General features: G+C 38.4%; 2 protein-coding genes and 1 pseudogene across 2 annotated transcripts; 1 reads left to right on the plus strand and 2 right to left on the minus strand.

Moving 5' to 3' along the window:
• Nucleotides 1-239: 239 nt before the first annotated feature.
• On the minus strand, nucleotides 240-646 carry LOC110059612 (uncharacterized; annotated as a pseudogene).
• A 5,782-nt stretch (nucleotides 647-6,428) lies between these two features.
• Nucleotides 6,429-6,947, plus strand: LOC149109400 (uncharacterized). The gene has a single exon (XM_089294622.1). The coding sequence runs from the start codon at nucleotides 6,429-6,431 to the stop codon at nucleotides 6,945-6,947; it is 519 nt and encodes a 172-aa protein (XP_089150748.1).
• Nucleotides 6,948-17,078: 10,131 nt separating this feature from the next.
• Nucleotides 17,079-23,707, minus strand: LOC149109401 (uncharacterized). Its single transcript, XM_089294417.1, has 4 exons — nucleotides 23,581-23,707; nucleotides 23,262-23,368; nucleotides 22,023-22,443; nucleotides 17,079-20,056 (listed from the first exon to the last, which is right to left on the minus strand). The coding sequence occupies exons 1-3, from the start codon at nucleotides 23,613-23,615 to the stop codon at nucleotides 22,058-22,060; spliced, it is 528 nt and encodes a 175-aa protein (XP_089150543.1). The 5' UTR covers nucleotides 23,616-23,707; the 3' UTR covers nucleotides 17,079-20,056; nucleotides 22,023-22,057.
• Between the last annotated feature and the right edge of the window lie 616 nt (nucleotides 23,708-24,323).

Raw genomic sequence — 24,323 nt, forward strand, 5'->3', positions numbered from 1 at the left:
ATACTGATGCACTTGGCGTTTTACGAAAAAGCCTAACTTAAATCGGCTTACAGTTATAAAGCAAACTAAAAAACTCAACAAGTACACATTCTTTTGCACAAGAGCATATGGCACAATGACGTCATCATGTGACCTTTTACAGTAATACGAATTCCATAATGATAGTCACTCAGCACGTTGCATGCTAACGATGGTTAACAGAGTTTAAAGGTGCACGTGTCTCTTGGTTTTTGCTCCACTCATCCAGCGCTGAATTGCGGAAGTAGCACAAAAGTTGGTCACATTGAGATTTGAAGATCGGACTCTCATTAAGGCCGTCAAGGTATCTTGATTCATCAATGTGCGCATTGAATTCTTCAACTGATTCATGGTTGAGAATCCACGTTCACACTTTGCTGTGCTCGGCAACAGCACGATCAATCAAAACGAGGCAATCTTTAACATCATCAGAAGGTGACATTAGCATATTGGAGAAGACATCTAGGGTCTTGTGCATCTTCTGCCTTACAAGTTGTTGACGTAGAATGGGCCATTGCTCGATGATCCTTTGCTTCTCATCATCTGAGAGGAAATGGTGAAAGTAATCTACCAGAGAATGGACTTCTTTATTGCCATAGGTAGCGAGGTCTGCCTGATCTTGAGGCATCTCCCTAGGATCAAAGACTGCGAAATAACTGTATGGCTCTTCAGGAAGGCTTGAGAACCGCTGGTTGATGTAGGCTATCACTTCTGAGATGAAAGAAGGAAAGCCATCCTCTACCGTGGTGCCTGGTTTTGACAGCTTCAATTCGTGGTTGTTTTTGACGCCACTCTTGAATACCCCAGTTTGCCCATTGTACCTCTTCTCAAAAGCTTGATACTTAGGACCTATTTGAAGCCTCAAAACATCCAGCTGTGAAAGACCAGCTCCCAGGTGCACAAGAAGGTCGGTTATACAGAACTCATCTCTCTGGAAGGACTTGCTTAAGTCCGACAACACTTTCATTACGTCAAGCAGAAAGTACAGGAATTTCACAAACTTCTCACTCTGTAGATTCTGAAGAATTCCTTTGGCCTTTGCTTCGTCATCTCCCTTGGTCTGTGATTTATGTTGCAGGTGTGTGATGGTTGTCAAGAAGTGCCTTTCTAAAGCGTTTATGGCCCTAAATCGGCTGGCTACCCACCTTGTCTTCTGTAATCCACTGTAGTAAACATGATCTTGGTCGAGAATGGCTGCACTTTCATTAACTTCACGGCGACGTTTTGGAGAGTAGAAGTAGAATTTGAATACTGACTTTACAGTTTCTTCAAATATGGCCAAATAGGGCGTTTGCTTTATTGCATCTAGCACAGCCAACTCCAGATTGTGTGCCACACAGTGTATGATGCAAACTGGATGCTGGGCTATACCTTGAAGCTGTTTTGCAACACCACTTTTCTTCCCCATCATGACACTAGCTCCATCAAAGTTACAGCAGGCCAATTTTTTCTTCAAGACAGTTTCATCTATACTTAAAGTTTGAAGACCTTTCTGGATAGCAGCAGTAACCCCAGGGGCATCAGCAGATGTAACAGGAACAAGGTCTGCAAAGTGAGTGGAGGGGCGCCCATTGGATCCTGTACAGCGAACATAAACCGACTCCTGCTCAGTAATAATCTTGTCAGTCAAGCCATCTGCCAGAACACACAAGAATCTAGCATTCTCAATTTCCTCCTGGGATCGCTCCTTCTCAACAGCTGCGATGTTTTCCACAAAGTCCCTGCATGCCTTATCGTTCTTGTACTGGCTTCCAAAATCAAGACCATTCTTTTCCTGCAAATCGCAGAGTCCTTTGAACTTGCTAAAGGCTAAGTTCTCACTGGCAATATAGAAGGCAGTATTAAACAGCTTGTGCAATCTGGCTTCCGTTTCTTGATCATGTTTACTGAAAGCAGCTTTAAATAGTTTGGGGAGTGGCTCATCAGCTTTTCATTGATCCATTTGACTTCTGTTGACACACTTAAGGTGGTTTGCTGATCCATTGTGGGACTTCAACGTTTCAAGTCTGTACTTGCCAATGCCACCAGTACCTCTGTAAAGGGGGCTTGTAATGTCCGCCAGTTTTGGATAATTTCGGCAAACCATGCAATACATTACATCATTAGAAGTATCATGTTCAAGTCAGGGATACATCTCTTTCCAGTGGCCTTTGAACTCTCTTTTCCTCTTTTTTTTTGGAATTCTTTTCTGTGGTTCTTTCTGTATTTTCTTCTTTGGGAAGAGTTGCTTCAGGTCGGCTTTTAGACGGGTGACCATTCAAGGGCTGGCTTTTGCTGGGTGTGGCTGTTGAGGATTTGCTTTTTACAAAGGACTGTTCGTCAGAATTTCCAAACTTAGGTTCTGTTGAACTTCTTCCCTGTGGTTCTTGGCAAGGCTTCTTAGGTACTGAGCCACGGAAAAAATCACTAATGTTCCTTTTGGGCTTTTTCTTCACTTCATCCTTGTGAATTTTCTTGTTATCTGACAATGACGATGATGTAGTCGTTTCTGAATCGGTTGAGCTTGAGCGGCTTTCAACAAGGGGGATGAAGTGATTAGGCTGATACCAACCAGCTGGGTGAGTGTTAGGGCTCCCATCCCTGGACCAAAGTATAATGGCTGGATTGGCATGGAAAGAACATTCCCGGGGGATGATTTCGTCATGGAAAAATGGCCTTGTTTTTGAGCTATCTTTGGGAAACGCTGAAAGAATTGATCTTCCTATCACGGTTGCGAGTGCCATCAGGTGTACCATAACACTCCATTTGGATACTCTACAGCCTGTTGCTGCTTCCCTTTTAATAGCATCTTCTCTGCATTTTGTACTTTCCCACATCTGCATTCCAGTGTCAGAGAGGCACAGTGTAAACATGATATCTTCTGGAACATCAGCAGAGGGTGATTTCACACAAGAGAGAAATTTTGGATGCCTTGTGTAGTAAGATGCGTGTAAAAACAGCTCGATTGCAGTGAGAAGCCTTAACAACAAATGGAGATCTTCGTTCCCAACAAGTATAAAGGAAGCAGAGCGATAGAGGCAGTTACCATCACCAGATGTTTTTATAGTGTTAAATTCAACTTTCCCTGGAATTTTCGAACGTGATAAAAAAATGTCATCAGGGATTAAATTTTGTCTAACAACATCCTTTGCCAGCGCCTCCCAGTTGAAGAAACAAAGTTTGCGAAGTTGTTGTTGTTCCTTCGTGTACTTGCTTCCTAGTTCCTGTATTACATGCTGGGTATCTTTGTTATGACACAGCCTTGAATCAATTTGTTCAATTTGTTGAAGATCGCGTTCGACTCCTTGAATGTTCACCTGCATCTTGTCTAGCTCCACGAAATCATTTTGAAGAGAAGCGCGAGAAATTTATAACACGCAGAATTAGCAACAAGTTGGCTTCCCACTTCAGTTTTGACACAGGCACAGTGTCGAATTTGGAAAGTCGGCGAGGGCATAGTTTTTCATTTGGGTGAATGAAAAATAGTTTCAATCGAGGGAAAACGTCTTTGTTAGAAAGAAACACTATTTTAAGTCATCTTCCAGGAACTCTGAAAGTATTTTGATGACTTACTCATCCATTCCTTTTTAATAATATACTTTTCATTTCGCGCGGTGGCGCCCAAGTATGTTATCACTAGCAAACTAGCATGTTTCGCCGAAAACAGAGATTTACCTGGATTTTCGTATAAAAAATGCTGGCTTCGTTTTCGTGGTAGATATATGCGGCTTCTTTTCGCGTACAATTTCTACAAATATAATATATCGTTGTTGAGTTAAGTTTTGTACAGACAAACTGGAAAATGCTCTCAAAATTGCTAAAATTTTAAGAAATAAACACAGTGTTTTCGTGCCCAACGCGGTTATTTTTAATCCTGGCAAGAAATTTGATCAGGGCAGATTTTGATCACGTGCTAGGCAACCACTTCTGAGCTGTGTCACGCAATCAACAAAACAACGCTATAAATTGTAATTTTCGTCAAGCTTCATCTAAACAATTGATTACCCTTGAGCCGAAAATTTACCTTTCCTTCTCAAAATCGTTATCAAAAATTTAGTCGGCGAACGGCTTGCCTGGCTCCTTGCCCGTGGGGCAAGTAAGGAGAGAAAGTTACTAGCCCGAAGGGTAAATGTACTTGTCCCGGACGACCGGATGGGGGTTTTTTCGAGCCCTGCTAAACATTATCATTTGTTCATGTACACTTTGGAAAAAAATGGGGTTGTCTTTGTTAGGAGCATAAACATTACAGATCGTTAAGATTAGCTCACCGACTTCTAAATCAATAATAATGCACCTTCCTTCCTTATTTGCCTCAAAACCTTAAAGGTAAAGTTTTTATTTAACAGGATAGCGACACCTGCTTTGTTACTTGCAATGCCACTGAAAAAAGCCATATAGCCCCATTCAGCAACCCAAGTCTCAAAGGACCTTTCAGTACAATAAACCGGTTGCAGCAGCATGCAAATAGAAAACTTTTTCTTAGCTACTGAAAAATTTCTCTTCTTTTTCATTGTTGCCCAAGCCTCATATGCTTAGGGATGAAATAGTTATGTTAGACATTGAAAGCTCTACTGAAACTTAAATAAATTAGTTGGGTTTCATACATAATAGATTTTCCCACAGATAAACTGTACACCAAAATAGGGGCAAAAAAAAAAATAAACATGACTAAACAAACATACATCTATAGCAACAATTACATTAACCCTAAAAGTCATACTTCGTTTGAGAAGGTCTCCAACAAGTCAAAGCACGTCTTGCAGTGAAGAAATGTTGAGTCTCTTGTCAGAAGATTATTCTTGTTACTCATGCACAGTATGGCTCATGAGTTGTAAAATGGGCTCTGTTTCTCCGTTTTGGTGTCACATTTGTGCATGCAAATTTATGCGTGCATACATTTATCACGCTCTTTGGAGCTCCGTCTGCCATATTGGATTCTTCAAGAAGGTGCCATTTTTTTGCAAACGTTGTGCTTTTTCCCCAATTTGATAGGGTGTGAAAGTACCTATCAGTACTTTAGTCCCTTCTTAAGATTTTGAACTGGCCTGTGAGCATGCATGAACAGCAAGAAAGTGTTTCTTGAGAGGTGAGCCATTGCTTAGGTTAATCGCCATTTCACAATATGACAAGTCTCAAATCTATTTGGGTTTTGGAGATTCAAGGATATATTACAAAGAATCATTAACCACGGTTTATTATTTATTATTATTTTTTTTGGTCGGTGACCAGACCCAAACTTTCTCTCGGCCAAATTTTGAATCACACAACCTGTGATGTTTATTCGCCAAAAGCTGTTGAAACATTAATACAAGGACAATGTTATGGATATTTTCTTCATTATTTGCATGTAAAATATGTTTTCTTTTAGTTTTATCAGTGTTGGATTCAAAGGGAAATAGTAAATACGCTAAAAACGCTAAAAAAAGGTATTACATCAGCCATGGAATGCGCTGACGTTGCAGCTTTCATTTTCGCTATGTGACAAATAAAACCGTGTTTACTTTGCATGTTTATTTCGCAGAAGCGATGGTCATTAATTTATTTGCAACTTTGTGAGTATTTCTTGTGGGTTTCGGCAAATGAAGCGAATTCTTTGGCTGTTTCATTGCAGCAAGTTAAAAGATTTGAGGAAAAATTGAATATTTGCTGAGGTAAACAAGAACTTGCCAGAACTTGCAACGTTTAAGTCAAGTGCTAGGGGAAAAAACACAACCATTCTAAAATTAGCTGTGGATAGCGTAAACCCTCTGATTGTGTGACTTGCGTGACTACTTCAAAGCACAAACAAATTAAACTTTGACTTTTCAGGAAGAAAGTTGTTTATTAAAAGCGTTATTAATAGCGTGACACGTTTCCTTTTGTATCATTCATGGGCACATCCCAAGTGAACTTCCAGATTAAGACCATTATGTCATCATAGATTTCACAAAGGCTAAGAGTGATGGTGCAATAAGTTATAGGACAGTTTGTGTTGATCAAGTGATGTGTTTACAGTAATCAATGAATCATCAAGGACTGCTTTGGAATGTACACTGCGTTGTGACTGTAGTATTAACAAAACAGTCAAATTTTAAAAGCGCGGTTATAAGATTTAAAAGATCTTCTTGTTTACCAAGAACGTGCTCTGTATACTTTAGCTTTTATTCAAAACAATGCTTCCTGTTTGTGCTAATGGACATGTTCAATGAAACGGGCAGGTAATAAGCCACGTTCAATGTATCAATATTCTAGTGGGGCTCCGAGGCAAAAATTGCAAAATTTTCAAGTTTCTTTTGTCCCTCAATTCCCAAAAGAGACTCGATTACAAAGAAAACATTTTAAAAGAAAAATAAATGCTATAACATGGCTTTTTGGCATTATTTTGTCACCATTATCAAATGCGTATTAAAGTCGTTCAGTTCAGATATATACTAACTTAGAAAGAGGATCTAATGACCTGCGGAAACTGGAGAGGTATCACCCTCATGTCTACTACAGCCAAGGTGATGGGTAGAATGCTGATCATGAGGATTACTGCCAGGACAGATGCAGAATTGAGAAAGGTAGTTGAATGGAACTCTAACCGTTACCTGTGCTTCGTGGACTATGAGAAGGCTTTTGATAGCATACACAGAAGTACTCTCTGGAAGATCATGAGGTGCTACAGAATACCACCCAAGATCGTGAGAATGGTGCAGGTGATGTACACTAACTGCACAAGTGCAGTGGTTGATGGTGACGGAAGGACAGAATGGTTCGAGGTGAAGTTGGGTGTCAAACAGGGATGCAATATGTCTGGGTTTTTGTTCCTCTCGGTGATAGACTGGGTGATGAGGAGAACAGTTGCCCATGCAGGGACAGGCATTAGGTGGAAGATGACAACTATGCTAGAGGACTTAGACTTCGTAGACGACCTGGCTCTCATCTCAAGCACACACACAGATTCAGAAGAAGATCAACCACCTGAATAGGAATGGGAAGGGAATAGGCTTGAAAATCAGCACCACGAAAACCAAACTCATGAGGATAAATGCAAACAACAACAATGCAGTCGTAGTTGATGGACAGCTGGTAGAGGATGTGGACAGCTTTGTCTACCTAGGAGCAAAAATAACCAAGCACGGAGGGGCTGAGGACGACATCAAGAGCCGCCTAGGTAAAGCTAGAGGAGCATTCAACAAGCTGGTTAAGATCTGGAGGAGTGGGCAATTGAGCAAAAACACCAAGACAAGAATCTTCAAGTCCAACGTCATAGCAATGCTTCTCTGCGGGTGTGAAACCTGGAGAATGATCAAGAGGGACGAGGCAAAACTGGACACATTTCTACACAAATGTCTACGGAGGATACTTAGAATATACTGGCCAATGAGGGTGTCAAATGAAGAGGTTAGGAGACGGGCTAGGACTTGCACCATCAGTGAACAGATAAGGAGGTGAAGGTGACGCTGGATAGGGCATGTACTGCGCATGGACCACCATCAGAATCCGCATATTGCTTTAACCTGGGCACCAGAGGGAAAGAGGAGCAGAGGGCGACCTAAAGAGACATGGAGGAGAACTGTGGAGGTAGAAAGACAGAAGATGGGTTTTGCCACCTGGATGGAAGCTGTCACTGCGGCGAGAAACAGATTAGAATGGAGGAAACAAGTCAATGGCCCTATTCTCCCAGAGGAGAGCTAGGAATTAGTAGTAGTAGGTGTTAAGAAGGAATCAACCAAAAGTTTGAGTAACAAGTGGACAAAAACGTTTTACCGAGATTATTTAGATTGTATTGGAAACTTCTGTGCAACTGTTTTAAATATCTTCTCAAAAGAAATCATTTCTAACAACACCAAATGTTGAAAACAAATTTTGAAGTAATATATGAAACACTTGAAATAACTGGTGAAATGAAAGTGATGATGAAATTTTACCTGTGTTTTACCTGACAATTTCTCTAAACTTTGAAATTTATACATTCTCAAGTTCCAATGAGAAAGTGTTTTTGGTGTTATTTCAGACAACTGTTTATATCTTTAGCTTTTAAAAAATGCAAACAGGATTGTAATATACTTAAAGTTATTCTGGTACAAGTTTTTTGTCCATTAAAAACTGAAATTGCTTGATTTCCTATCGGATTTCGTCTGAAGGAGTCGAGAAGAATGTGAGGAACAATGTCAGCTAGTTAAACACTTTTGCCCGAATAGAGCCCGCTTGAGTGTTTAATTTGTTTTCCTTTTTCTTTTTCTGCTTCTTGGTTAGTCTAGTACACCTTGTATTTTGTATCAATTATTGAGACCTATTAAGTTTTCAGCAACATGTGTAAGGATATATATAATAATGTTTTTTGAAAATATGGCATTGCATGAAACAACATATACAAAACACCAGGTGCCTACTGAGGACTAATGTTATTTAATCAAGTTTCAAGTATACTTTAAGATCAAATTACAAATATAATGGAAATAATGTAAAGTTGATATTTGATACGATGGCCCAGTACTGGAATATATTCCTAACAGCCAAGATAAACAAGTTTAACACTTAAACAGAAAATGCGTAAATAGATTTAGTCCAGAATTCCTACAAAAAATGATATTTCATCCAATTCGCAATTTTGATCCTTTGTGAATTCTCTATGTATAATTTTTCAACTCGGCTTGCTTTGTTATTTGCCTGATGATATCCTTGTATTAAAGATGATATATTGCGTTACAGCACTTATCTTCTCTTCTGTATCTTCATTATCTATATTCTAAATCTATGATGCCCTTTTTTTGAATTAGCATTTCTCCCGTATTATTTCTAGTTGGCAGATGGCAAAGGTTTTCAAATTGTTTGTCTGACATGTACACATTGCGAACCTATTTTATACAAGTTGTAACCTCCTGCGCATGAGTATGGGCTATGTGGAGCCTCTTGTTATTGTTAGAGCTGTCTGTTCATAATCATGGTATATATCTCTGACCATTGATATATAGTTTGTCATTGACCAATTTGGCGTCGGGCCCTTCGTTCTTTGCTTCTTTTAAGACTTTCACCAGGCCTCTTTGTATTTCTACAATCTCTCAGGGGAAATCTTGTGAAATTCTTAAGACTGTTCCAGCGAGAATACGAGCCTTAGATAGTATGAGTTCTGTATTCTTGTAGAAACTAAACTTTGCCATTATCGGGCACAGCTTCTCACCATATGCATTTCGTTTACTAAGTCAGTGTGCACGTTTTATTGAAATTTGGTCGATGTCGTCTTCTTTTAACTTCAATTCATCTCTTAGAGAGGAGTAAAGCAGTGATTCGGTCTTGGCGCTAGTTTCATTCACTTCCTCAGGAATACGATAAAATATCAAATTATTTCTCAGACTGTGGCTTTCTAATTTAATTGCACATTCTCTCTCAAAGCTGGCACTTTTTGTGCAGCTTTCTCCAGCTCAGAGATCGTCTGTGCTTGAACATCAACTCGTGCAGTCAGAAATTTGATAGACTCGAGAGCGAACTCGAGGCTTTTTTCCAGATCAGCATTTACTTTTTCCAACTGCTTTTGTTTTTCTTTAATTTCATTAATTTCTTCCATCCGTGCCAGAACCAGGTCAAGTTTATGGTTCACCTCAATTATAGTGTCGGCCATATTGCGACAACCACTGCAGCTTTCATTGACTTCATTATCTTCAGTTTGTGAGCCTGATTCTTTTCTCTTGGCTCTCTTTTGACCTGTCTCTGGAACTTCGTTTCCCATTTGGTCTGCCATAATTAGTGCTTTTGGCATGTGGAGAAGTTATTAGGCTATTTTGAGCGAAAGACTTGCAGACATCAAAAAATTACGTTCGTCCGCTCTGCAGGTGGGTCTCAAACTCCCACTTTTGTAATCCTGTTTGCACTCAAGCATCCAAAATTTTTTGTGTAACAGATGTGTCGATTATCAGAGTCTAGATATCAGTTGTTCAAAGTTCTCTTTCCACAAATTCACTAAGTATTACTGGTTTTTTTATGAGGAAATGTTTTGTACTTATTCTTTGGCCTTTTTGCTGCTGTTTTCATTGCGGTGTCATTTTCTGCACTTTCAGCAGTCGCTAGATCTTCTGTGTGATGTGGACTTTGAGGAACTGCTTCAGTTTGCTGTGGTCAAAAATGAAACAAGTACTGCTTAGGGCTGTCAATAAGGTCCGTAACCCGTAACAGCTGCTATGGCTGAGTATGTTTGATGGTTCCTTGATGTTACGTACGAACTTGCCTAGAGTTGATACAATTCACTCAAAAGGTAACAAGTTTGTTATGGGTATGAAGAACAGGGCTACAGTTGACTCAAAACTAAAAGATAGCCTATTGCAAATTGAACTGGTACTTGTAATATGGTTGATTGCGCTGATGCTGATCCTTATGACGCTGAGAGCCATAATCATTCAAATACCACAGATCAATCTTGTTTCCTAGGGGATCCATATCTTGTAATATAGCTCAGATAAAAGGCGGGAAAATAATTCTGTCACACATGCTGCACATAATTCATTGCAGAATGTGATGACCCAATGCAGGGTGAATTTTAAGGAGGAAAGGATCTCGCCTGACAAAAAATTCACAGGCTCCAAATTAGCTGACGGCATCTTTGAAGTTTAATGGCACTTGGTGATGAAAATTGTGGTGGGTGAAAAAAGTTGTTCACACAAAAATTTTTTTTTTCAATTAACTTTATTTCCACACTAACAGACCAAAAAAAAACACTACTTACAATGAAAAATACTTACAATACAATGCTACAGTACAATGTTTAACTACTACTTACTTGGTTATAGTTACAGTACTTACATTCCAGAAAACTTTTTCCCCTCCCCCTATTGTATGCATATGATATTATTTAGGCACAATTAACCCCTTTTATAGTTTTTACAATAACCTTTTGGGTTTTTACCTTACTTTCAAAAAAACAACAACAAACAAACGCTGATAATTTCACATTACTTATATTTCCACCCAAAAAATAATGCTATTTATTACAATATATATTTTTTTCTTTACTAGTTACCACATGCTGTTACATAATGCTGGTGCACACTTTCATATAATTCATAACGACTTAATGATTCACATTACTTATATTTCTACCAGAAAATAATGCTATTTATTGCAATCCTTTTTTTTTTTGTGAAGGGTCCCTGGAAATCCCTCGCTATGTCAACCAATCATGTAGTTCTTTGAATATATAAACTTGAGGTGAGCAAATGTAAACGTTTGAAACGAAAGGAACAATAGAAGGAAAACAAATGATAGAAACAGAACATTTGACATGATTTAACACCGGGAAACCAAACGAATGTTAGACACCTAAATGCTGCAAACTCTGCCCTGTTTGAGATTGAAAATGTAATGCCGCCTATGAGAACTTCAGTGAGTCGTGTAAATTTTTCTCCTTGTTACTTGCTAACCCAAAAGAGAGGAGATTCAAACAACACCACAAGCTGATATAACAGAGAATCTATGACTACGATTATTTTCGTTTACATTCAGTCCATAACAAAAAATATTTGAGTTAAAGTCGGACATTTGTCAATGATTAGCGACTGTGCACCAACACTGTGCGTATGGCCAGTACACATTCTCTAGTAAGAAGAGTTTCTCTGTTAATATGTCCTCCTTGTTGTTGTTCTTATACACATCCTCATTTGAAAACATTCTTAGTACTTAAGCAATTTATTGCAGTTACATTCTACTGTGTTTTTCTTCTCCTGTTGAAATGTTGCATTTACTTCAATGCAAGAATTTTTCAGTAACATGGATCTGTTGCAGCCATCACACTGCTATATTTGGAACCTGGAATTGTAGCAATTTTTTCTGCACTTGTTGCTGCATACCAGATCTGTGTAAACAATTGCACTTAAAATATCAGGACAACAAAATTAATATTGTTTTTTGGGTTTTTCAGGTGTTTTTATTGACAATTTCTTGTTTCTCAGCAGTTCTGATAATAATCTGCTCAGTAGCTGAAAGCTTTGTTTTTATAATTGTGCTTAGCTGATGATTAGTGAGAGTGAAATTGTTCATCCTTATTGGGTCAATTTGTCCTGTGGTGTCCATTATTCTGGCATCATACACTCTTCTCCCTTCCCTCCTCATCTTGAATAATGGCCTCTGCTCTGAGCCAAGTCAGTTTTCCTGAAATGTTGAACATCCTTGTGTTTTGCTTTTCATGGGTAGTCCCAATGCTTGTGACAATATCAGAAGACACTGGCTGGAATATAAATGCCATGGTACTACCTGTAGTAATACCTGCACAGGCTGGCAGTCACAGTGCAGCTCAGATATAAGCAAACTATGCATAGGTGTATTATATGTGCGTATTTTGTGTATAGGCGTATGTCAATACGTGCTTATATGTCTCTTTGTTATGCATTCCCCTAATTGTCTTTATATGAAGCATTGTTTGACAAACAAAGAACATTTCTGGAATGGAAAAGCATGAGACAAATGTCTCGCTCTAATCTCGTTATATTGTCTTTTGTTTTCCAATCGTTTGCCAGTGGATTTATTGTCAGGAGTTATTTTATCGTTTATTGAGGTGATTTTTTTATGGCTTGAAAATGGCCTGATTATCGCTAAGTCTGGCGATCCAAATGTCACGTCTCGCTCAATTCTCGCTTGTTTTGTCTCGCTTGTGTCAGCTAAATTATCGCCATGACTTGTCACGTTCGAGTCTCGTTGGTTAGCATCTTTTTTTATGGCCTCAATTTGGCCTGTGTCTCACCGAGGATTTTCGTATGGGAAACCATTACGGACATTACAGTAAAGGTGTGTTATCTGATAAAAGAGTACAGTACATTTAAGTATTACACAATCACCTGCCGGGCTGCAATTGACGTAAGTTTCGTCCAGTGTCTTTGTAGGCGTTGGTACTTCCTAGCACAGCGTCGAAGATAAAACAGTGCTCAGAGTCAGCTTGGCTTGTTGCTTGGCAATCCTGGTAAACAGTTACATTTCTTCATAAATGACAGGGCAAAGGCAAATATTTCAAGTTTAATAAGTGAAAAAAAACGGGTAAATTACATTGATTTTGTGTTTATAAAATAACTGAGCTACTACACGCACTCTCATTGGTTGATAGGTGTGTTTAGGTGAGAATATGTAAACACTGTTGTGACATTTTAAGATCTGTGCATATTTTTTAGAATTATTTTATAAAAGCATAGGATACTTTTCTATTTTTACAAAGCCTCATCTAAACACTCAGGGGGCTTGCAGAATTCTCGAAAGTTATGCAAACCCGAGACATAGTCGAGCGTTTGCATAACTGTCTTGAATTCTCCCAACCCTCATTGTGTTTAGACGAGGCTATGTATATACGAAAAAAATTGCTCAATTGCTTAAATATAAGACTTTTCACTGTACTTATATAGTACCTGTTGCAACTTTCACCAATCAGAGGCTTATCTTCAGAAAAACTTTGGAGTCACTTCGCCCCCTCTAGTTTCTCCTCGTGACTTTTTCGGCATGTTGTACAGATTGCTAACCAAACACAAGAAAATGAGATGAATAACAATGAATGTATGTTAGGACTATATTTTGCCAGTCAAATTTCTACAGTGGTACACCTTCAAGTCTTAATAATTGTTTAAAAACTAGTATATTTTATACTTACGGGACCCTACTTGTGTCTTTTCGCCAAACAAAGTGTAAATCTCCTTCGAGGTCTTCAAGTTGATTACAAGCCAGCCCGAGCAAGAATTAGGTCAATCTCAGTGACATTCTCACGTGACAAGTGACATCTACAAAGGTGATTACTAATTTCCCTCACACATTCGTGGAGAAAAATTATATTTTCTTCGCCTCTATTTGGCCCGCAATGCTTGTTTAAGATCACAGAAAAAGAGCACATTTTCTCCACTGACATAATCTTGCTAGCATAACTTCTTCACAAGCACTTTGTTTATCGATTATCCATTGATTTGCTCAGTTACATAGTTTGTTGATACGGTCAGCGGCAGTTCTTGAAGCGAAGAAACATGGCAACTGGTATTTCAAACGTAATTACTCAATTTTCTTTTTACTTTTGACGCTACTGGTGCATTTGTCAACTGGAGAAATTGTTGATTCGATTACCTACACTCATTTCACGGAACTAATTAGAAACATTGAATATTTTGAGATGACAGTCACACAAGATTGAGGAATCAAACCCTGCTTCCTGTGCTGGTCGTAACAATGGACTGATAGCCGAAAAAGTGGAAATCATGTCATGATGCCATGAATGTAAAGTGGTGGAAATTTAAAGGTGACATTTTGAATTTTCTTCCTTAGCTGTGGTACCAGGTCATCTTCGTTTCTGATTAAGACAAGAAATTTGAAATTTATGTACTTAGCGTAGTGGTCGTGCTATTTGCGTAGATGACCAGTTGCTGAATTTAAGACAATTTACTCCGTAGCTATCCTTTCATATACTCCAGTGCCAATAAATTTTATTCTATGGTTTCAAGGGCCTATCTTAATACTTTTCAGAAAAATACAATAGGTTCTCCGAATAAGTCAGAATTATGAGAAATTTCGCTTTTCGCTGCGCCACTTGGCCTGCTTCTTGAAAATGGCGTTGACATTGTCCTGTTTAACTGATTACAATGTTAGTAATTTTCTATACTCAGGTTTGATTTTACCATTTGTTTTAAGTGCAATGATGTATCTAATGGTGGTGTAATTCTTATCTTCGTACGCTAAATATACGCTCGGCAGCAAGCATATCAATGAGGGCTAATTTCGGCTTCATGAAAGGCCCAATTTGAGGGTTTCGGGTATCGATCACATTCTCCTCAAAATCTCGACTATTATCAAGAATAAAAACCAAAGAAATGTATTTTCTTTTACCTTATATAAACCTAGTTTCGTGGAGAAATTTTGAAGGAAATCGAAACTTTGATCCGAATTAAGTGGTCAATTCTTAGGCGGACAGCCTCTTAAGTAACTTATGTATGATTGTCTTGATTGACATGGAACATTCAGATAGTGGAGAGTGCAAATGTCAGTCATGGATGTTTTAAAGTAATAAGAGATATGAAGTTAAGTTTGAAAGGTAAAGCCAAATAAATCTCTTTTGAATTGTAATTTTCCAAACCTTTGTTGCATGCAAACAGCTTTTTTTGTCCCATAATAAGAAATAAATGAACAATAATATATCAAGCATTTATTTGAACGTTGTTACGAGTAGGGTGAGTAGGGTTAGGGTGTGATTCAGTCTCCGTTGAAACTCCTGGAGCTTTGCAAAGCCTGAAGGGAAGGCGACGCCAATGGAATCATCCAAAGGGAGAATTGAAAGTTGTAGGGTGTGAGCTGTCATCGTCGAGTTCAACATGCCAGAATCCATTCTTAGCGTCTACGGTTGAGAATGCTTTCCCCCTTGAAAGCTCCGGAAGTACCTTGTGTATGGTGGGGGTCGGGTAGTGGCTTCTCAACACTCAATTAAGGTCTTTTGGGTCAATGGACACTCAAATTTGTCCATTAGGTTTCTGTATAGTTACAAGACTTAAACCCATGGGGTAGGCTCAGTGACTTACTCTGTGATACCAAGGCTCTGAAGATGCTCCAATTCTTCCTTCAGTTTACCCTTGAGCACTACAGGAACTCTCCTTGGTGGATGAACCACTGGCGTAGAACGGTCTTCAACTTCAAGCTTGTACTGACCCTCTAACTTTCCAGTACCTTTAAAGACATCAGGGTAATCCTTTAAGAGTTGTTCAGCAATGAAGCAAGCTTGACTGGTGTTGACTGACATCACATTGTGTTGTTACACCCTAATCAGGTCCATCTGCTGCATGGTTTGGTTTCCCAGGATCAGTAGGGCCCTGTCACTGTCGACAACTGCAAACTCCACATGATAAGACCTGGAGTTTTTTGGGTTGAGTACCTCCATCGTGCACGTACCCAAAGGCTTTATCATTGTATCATTGTACATTGTGAGCCATTTCCTGGTCGGTTTTAGTTTGTTTCTATCCTCAAGGTACTTTGCGGGTAGCAGGTTACAAGTTGCTCCACTATCCAGCTGAAACTTCAATATTGAATTTCCAAGGCTTATTGTAGCAAACAGCTTTCTCTCATATTCATGATCACTTGCAGAATGGACACAGAGTATTTCATGTTCAAGCAATGACTCGAGTGTGAGGCAGTATTCATCGCTTCCGCTATCTCTCTTGACCACATTTACGTTTGCCTTAGCCATACACGGAGATGCAAAATGATTCATAATTCTACAGGCCGAGCATCTCTTGCCAAATGTAGGACAATTTCGCTTGCCAATACGATGTTTTCCACTGTAATATTTGCATCTCTTTGTGTCCTTACAATACATGTCATGCACAGGACTTTCATTTTCAGGCCTCTCGTTCTTCGACATTTCCTGCCTTTCAACACTTTCTCACCTTTTATCCGCCTTCTCCGCCTTTTGTCGTCAAATGCTTTTCCACGCTTCATTTGATCTCTCAATGAATTTACTTACATTTTCGCCTCCTTCCAAGGTTTTACTTCGTTCTTTTGATAATTCGGCTGCTCTACAGGCATCAAGACATTGTTGCAGATCAACACATGGATCCTTGAGGAGGTTTTTCATGGAGCTGCTTGTCCTGAATTCCGCAGATAATTCGGTCTCTTACCAGTGAATCTTTGAGGTCACCAAAGTTACAAGCAGTTGCTAAAAGCTTCAGATCTGTTATAAACTTTTCTAGCAATTTGCCTGGGTTTTGAAAATGTGAAAAGAACTTGTACCTCTCAACAGTTTCGTTTTTTTTTGCGGATTACAGTGCTAGTCGAATGCATCCATAACCTGCTTTAAATTTAGTCTGTGTCCAGGTGCTTCGAATATCATCGTACGGTAAATTTCTCGTCCCTGACTCCTGACTAAATACAAAAACAGCTTCACCTTCGTTGACTCCTCTCTGCCATACACTGCTAAATCCATGTACAATTCTTCTTGCCTCCATCTCTTCCAACTGTCAGCCAAATTTATAGCTTCGAAATCAAGTGGCACTGGCAGTTTTAGCTGAGTTATTTTATCTCCTCTGCTGTCCTTCTTCTGCTGATCCTTCAGTGGTAGGCATTCTTATTGGGTCCGTACGATCACTTCTGACACCATGTTTCAACAAATAGACAGCAGCGTACCACAAGAGCAAAATAACCGTTTATTTTGAAAGTCATTCTTCCTTATATATACATCATAATGAGGCTTACATGCACTCTAGTACCAAGGCTACCTAGGCTACTATACATAACATGTCATTATTCCCCCCCTTTCCTGCTCTACCAACTCCTGGATCCTTTTATACAACAGAACAGAGCATCTGGTAGTTAACCGTTCTTCATTTGTTATATCAAACAAGAGTTTACACATTGTTTAGAGCAATCATTTTACTGTTTTAACAAATGGTTCAACAAAATACAATTAAAGAATCATTAAAAGCAAAGAAATTCAAGATGGCAAGGAAAATAATATACAAAATCAACATTTTAAATAAAAAACTGCATGTTTACAGCAGCAGAGACCCTGGGAAGAGCTCCTGGGCCCTACTGCCTTTTCTGTGAAGGGCACTCCTTGAAGGTGTACCCCTTTCCCCCACAAGCAAAGGATTTCTCTGAAACGAAATAACAGACATGAAAGATGTCAACAAATATATCAGTATTTATTTTCAAGTCCAAATCTAGTACATTTTCCAGTCAGGCTTGTGGATTCTGTATTACATTTGGCTGATAGGCAAGGAAAGAGTCTGCAATTCTTGTGGAATTTTTCCAGAAATTCTAATTACAGAAGTACTGAAACACATAAACTTTTGGGGGGCTAGTCAGAATTTTTTTTGGCCCAGTAAATTAAAGCTGACCAAAAAGCTTGAAACATTGTTTTATTTGCACCCTGTGGTAAAAGAGTAGCATCCTCTCCAAATTATGTTAAATAAAAAACTGTACTAAGCATCGATTGGAAGGGCCAGGGGAGGGGTTGAAAAGACAGAGCAACATCTGTGCTTGTTCATTTTTGGCTTAAAACAGCATGTGATTCTTGGGTTGTTATCATAAACTGGGCAGTCAGAAAATACCTTAGGCAATTTACACATGAGGCATAATTATTAAATGTGGATGTTAAACAGTAGATGTGATTCCCCTTAGTCTGCTAGGGAGAAAGCTACCAAAACACTACAAAACTGGAAACATCCATATATGCAGGAGAATACCTCTAAAGCCCAAACAAGGATTGAGGTGTATTGACCATTGATATCAAAGAGGATTTTTCACAGATTTTAGCACAATTTGCTTGAAGATAACCTTATTCTATAATAATTCAATGCACAACCAAATCCCTTATTAGTTGCCCACTATTGATTCACTGGCCTCTTATCAGGCCTTCTGATAGGGTGCGATAAATGCGATAAAATGTGTGAATTTTTCTTAGCTATTTTAAGCAAGTTTTACTGGTTTTCATAAGAGGAAAAAAATACTTCTGGGCTGCTCCAAAGAGAAATTAAACATAAAGAGACAAAAATTACACAGCTGTGCATAAATTGTGATAAAAAAGACTGGAGTTGCTTGTCCACTGTTATTGCTTTGGCAGAAGGTGTGATTTAGTCTTTTCAGTTGAGGAAACAACAGGCATTTACAATATTAGCTTTATTAACTAGAGAAGCTAGAGTTGCTCTTGGCTATTGCCTCAAGCAACTCTGACGCTTCTTTCGTGCTCTCTAAACGTCCCGCGTACACACATAACTCGATATATGTGCGCTAAGCATGAATAAATTATTAAGTATGACATAAAAGAATGTGTACATTACTCTTTATATATAATAATAATATAATAATACATAATATTTTAAGAGGAGACCTCCAATCACCATAAGGTGGTTTTCAGGAGGGTCCTCTGAGAAAATATATGTTAAACCTTTAAAATACATTAAAATCTAAAATACAATACAAAGGACAAAAACCTATGCGGTAAGCTAACTACGATTAAAAAACTAAAACAAGAATTAAAATACTACTAACTAAGGTTAAAATGGCTCAATAAAAACTGTTTCAGTTTGTATTTAAAAATAGTTTTTGGCATCAGTTTCTTTAAAGCACTTGGTAGTGTGGCCCAGTCGTTAATGGCTTTATAATATGTTTTGCTTTTTCCCCATTCTGTTCTTGACCTACTGACTTTGGGCATGTAACCATTTCGGGTATTATAACCGTGTTGTTGGTTCATGGTAGATCTGAATACACTGAAATGTTCGGGGATGCTACCTTTCATTGCATCTTGCACAACACAACACCGATGACCGAACCGCCTCGCATGTAAAGACACTCACCGCACTGACGTCAGAGTCTCTGTTGATGACATTTTCAACTTAACGATCTTCTTCGCAAAGCGATTTGAAAAGATTGTAATTGTTTCATCTGTGTTGTAAGACCAGGCTGGTTACCCCAGACAATATCTGCATAATCTAGGTGTGGTAGGACAAGGCCATTAAAATATGATGTGAGACTTTTCTGATCCAGCATATGATAGATTTGATTGAAGACTGACAGGCGATGTCCTAATTTTTGTAAGAGGCTATTGACGTGCATCTTCCATTTCCATTTCTCATCCAATAATATGCCTAGATACTTAAAAGATGAAACATGATTTATTTGCCCTTCGTCAGTAGAAAACTGAAAGTCATTAAATGGAGACAACATTGTCTTGCTACCCGAAAGCATCAGTTTAGTCTTCTTCACATTAAACGCTAATTTGTTGTTGGTGTACCAGTCGGAGATTAGGGTGAAGTTGTGTCGAAGGGCATCATTGAGCTCTTGGGGTGTCGACGCAGCAACTATTAAAACAGCATCATCTGCATACAATATGAGTTCACTCTTCGTTACAGCAGCTGACAAGCTGTTCATGTAAACATTAAATAGAAGCGGGCCTAGGATACTTCCTTGTGGCACACCCAGGTCAATAGGGTGAGTCTCTGATACCTCCCCGTTTATACACACGCATTGCTGTCTGTCTGCAAGATACGATTTAAACCATCTCAGACTCCTTGCTGCTAGCCCTATGTGTTCAAACTTTCTGTTTCCCATACTTGAATGTGGCCCCCGCCTTGGCCGCGGCCTCCGCCTCTTCTCCTCAGATCTGCAAAATCAGTAAAATTACTAATAATAATTATTAAAATTATTAATTATTAATAATTTTAACCTAGCATAGTGAGATCTCTATCCTTAGAAAATAATGTAGGCATGCAAGGTGTGTAAGAGTTATGTTTTGTGAAGTACAAGCCTCTGAAAGTCGGACCACTTAGTGGACTCTTAACTGTTATGATTAAGTCAATCCAACAGGTTTGATTGGTTACGATGTACAGCAAAACAGATTTAAATTTTATTAATTACAAAAACAAACCATTGCATGTGTTGTCTGAAAGTCTAATCAAATCATTTTGTGGTTTAACTTGCTGCCATGTGGAGTTTTATGTGATATTTGCAGAGTTTTCATACCACAAACCCTTTAGAAAATCTGTGTTAAAAAGTTCCATTCTAATTATATTGCCATTCATAGAAGATATTAAAATGCCACTGGGAACACAGTGACATCCAACCATTTTGGACATGTTGCTTTGATGTAAGCTTGTTGTTTACTTGGGAAAAAGTTAATACTGATTTGCCAGTTTAAGAATTGATTCATTGTGCCCAGAAAACAAAAGAGTTGGGTTAGCATTTGCTACAAAAAATTGTAAAAATCTTCTTTTATCACTTGGCAACAAAATTAAATTTCAAATATTTGCAGTGTTTACATTTTTACTGGTAATTTCTTTAATTTTGACAGAGAAAACCACTTCAAATTAATCAAAGAAATGTTTCAATAAAAAGACTATTATAAACTGCACTTAACTTGGTTGAGATGTATCTTACATTCCCACTAGAAAATTTCCATGTAACGTGAAAAACAACGCCTTTATCACACGGAAGTATATTATGCTAAAGACTTTGATTCCTCAGCTGATCATCAAAGTCAAAATTCTTTTGAAACCCATCCACAAAGTCCTGGACTTAACCACTGTAAACAAGGCATCACAAATGTCGGAATAATTTATTAGGTCAAATATAAATACAGGAAGACCTGTTCCTGTTTGAGAAAGAACAAAGATTGATGTTCTCAAATTGTGATGAAAGCATTAATATGTCAAGTCTTATTCTGACCGTGTCTCCACATACAAGTACAACATGTTAATGTAATGACCAGTAAGCAAACAACAAGCAATTCAGGATGGCATTAGAAACATATCTGTTACGTAAACCAACCACATTAAACACTTTGTTTAGGATATAAAACATCTGGGAATAATCTAAACCAACACTAGGAAAATTGCAAGGTAGTCAGCACATGGAAGGATACTCACACACACATATCCTGAAGTAAAATGAAAACGAAAAGAACAAAAGCCCTCTGACAGGACATGTGATTTCTGGATGTGAATAACCACAATGGTACAAAAAAAAATTGTAGACTTCAGATGGCTTTTTGCCAGCAGCTCTTTTTATGATCCTGTCAAGGAATCCTGACTTAGGTGAATATTTCAATTTCCTTTTTAATTGAAACAAGTATTAATATTGAAACAAACATTTACATCTAATTCTGAGTAGTGTGAGAAAATGATATAAATATCAATTTGAGAATGTGCATTTATTTGCTTGATGGACACTTTCAAGGCACTTAACAATGGTATTTCCAATCAAAACCTGTCGGAAACTGCTCAAAATCCCGCAAGATTTTTCCAGAAAAATACTTTGGCACATTCAGTGAAAGCTGTGCCTGGTTATATGAGAAAGAAAGGTAGTGTAAAATCTGAAAAAAGCATTGCGGCCACTCACCTGATTATTCAAACAATGTCGACATGTCTTAATAACCGCCGATTAGCTGAGGACTTTTTTAAAGGATGCTTGTGCAGAACATTGACCGCTGACCTACTGTGGGGATTGAAAGTGCTAAAAAGAGCGAAATAGGGAGCCCATTGAACAGTTGTTTGAACTTTGTCACCACAAGTTGCTGCTTTGTGCTTAGCCAATTTATTAGTATATTTGCAGTTTTATTAACAAGGACTTACAAAGAAAGATTGGGTTCTTGAGTAACAGTATGAAATTAATGGATTGCAGTTGTTTGCTGACCACCACGACGATGTTTTCTGGCGTGATTCTTTAACTTCCTGATAATGAACAGATCTTTCCACATCAAGGTTCTTGACATGTAAATTCTGCCGCATGCTTGGGCTACTCCGCCTGTTTTGTGCACTGGTTTCTGTTTTGGATTTGGGTACACTGGAAGGATCTCTAGATTCATTTCCTTTAAAATTTGGAGGTGCTCTGTAAACTTTGCATTGAGAACATCAACCTTTTTCCAGTACTTGGATTCCTCAAACTTCTCGTCCTCTTGACTTTCAGATTTCCTATTTGAATTCTCTTCTGGCTCATCAACAAGCAGCGTCTTCTTCTCCTGAGTCACTGTCACCGGCATCGCCAGCGAGATACCTGGAAATCAGTGGAAGTGAATGACAAAAGCTCACCAGTCACTCTAAAACTAGATTCTTCTCTCAATGATTCTTTTAACATTTGGCTATAAAGAATTGCGAAAAAACTCATCTTAAAGGAGTAGGTCACTCCAAAAACCGTGTATTTTTTCTATCACCAATAAAAAGTTCACATTGAGTTGAGTTACTCACCGCTGTTTTAGCTTCTGAAGTGGATGTGATCCCAATGAAAAAGAAGTGAAAAGTTCGACACTGGGAGCCGCCATTTTGAAAGGATCTTGAAGGCCAGGCCACATATCTGTGACATCATTCCGTCTGAATTGGTGCAAAACTCAAAGGCTAAAGCTCTTCTTTTCTGTTCTAAATTCAGTTGTGAGCTAAAAAATTCGGCCCGGGCTTTAAAACCGGAACCGAAAAGGATAGGGAAAGAGGAGTGACTTTCCTTAACTTGCCTAAAAAGAACAAAAAATTGCCAAAGACGTGGTTCGAAAAGCTATGTAGATGGTAGATTTCAGTGACATATTCTAAAACGGGTAAACAAACTTTTTAAACATAATTATGTCATTCAATACCCTAGGATCAAATCTCCACTTTACAGAAATAAAATAATCAAGTCTGTTTTATAGTCAAATGCCTGGTAAACCAGCAAAGAAGTAGCTGATTTCAAATGGAATGTAAAATCAAGGATTGGATAATAGCCGTTCACTAGACATGGTACTTTAATAGTCTGCAATGTTCATATCTGGAGTTGGCATGTACAAATGGTTACATGGTTACCATAACTTGCAGGTACCCTTGCTTCCCTTACTGTTGCCTCACCTTCTTTACACTTCTGATAAGTGACAGACAGCCGTGGTTGTCCTTGACTATCTTGTTTTGCTTCCCGTCTTAGGTTGTAATTGAAGTGTAGTGCAGCTAATATTGACCTTGAAATATAATGTAGAGATCATTGACTTACACATTATATCATGCATGTAATGATGTGGGAACCATGGTTCATCACATCAATATACGTTCACCCTCAATGCGGAAACCAAGTTCTTAGCATTTTCAATTCTTTAATAGGCATTATTGACCCTGTTACACCGTCTGCTGACCTCCAAGTTCTGAGCAAATGAAAAAAAAAAAAACTGTTTACCTGCAAAGCATACCCAAGTAGGAAAAGGCCAGCATTTTTGGTGCAAAATGGTTGACCACTGAGTGGTAACCCTCAAGACAACTTGTTTGTTCCACTGACGATGCTTTCTCTATTGCTTTTGTGAGAGTGCTCTTATTAACGACTAAACACAACTTTTCGTAGGCTAATGAAACTCAAGCAATACAGTGGATTGAAACTTGATTAGAAAGTTATGTTACACCAGTGTCAAAAGACAGATACAGTTATATGTGTAGTTGTTGCAGTATCATATGCAATTTACTTGAACATTTTTGCTAAATTTATGCACCTTTGGACATCCACAATTTCGGAGTGATAATATTTCCATGGGCACAGGCATTGAACAACCTATTTGGAAGGTCCTTGTGCTTGTTAGTAACATGACTAAGGAAGGCTTGAAATTTGGCGAGCTTAACTAGCCCAAGGCTTTCTTGGGTTGATGTTACTGCCCAGTAAAAGTGTCCCACACATGCTTTTCTCTACCGTCCAATGATTTCACAGTTCTTCTCCTTGCTCAGTTTGGTCAGAATTTTTTGGATTTCTACAGAAAGATACAAACCATTGATAGCAATCAGATTATTCAAAGTGCAACTTACATGTTTAAACCAAGCTGATTCCATTCAATGTGAGAAGCCACTGACTCTTGTGATCAGAGTCATTTACTGATTTAGTTGTTTATTTATCCCAGCAATTATACTTTTTGAATATGTCACTGTTTACATACT

The sequence above is a fragment of the Orbicella faveolata genome, unplaced genomic scaffold (genome assembly GCF_042242905.1).
Source record: "Orbicella faveolata isolate gen_17 unplaced genomic scaffold, um_ofav_v1 contig_25, whole genome shotgun sequence".
NCBI classification, from domain to species: domain Eukaryota; kingdom Metazoa; phylum Cnidaria; class Anthozoa; order Scleractinia; family Merulinidae; genus Orbicella; species Orbicella faveolata.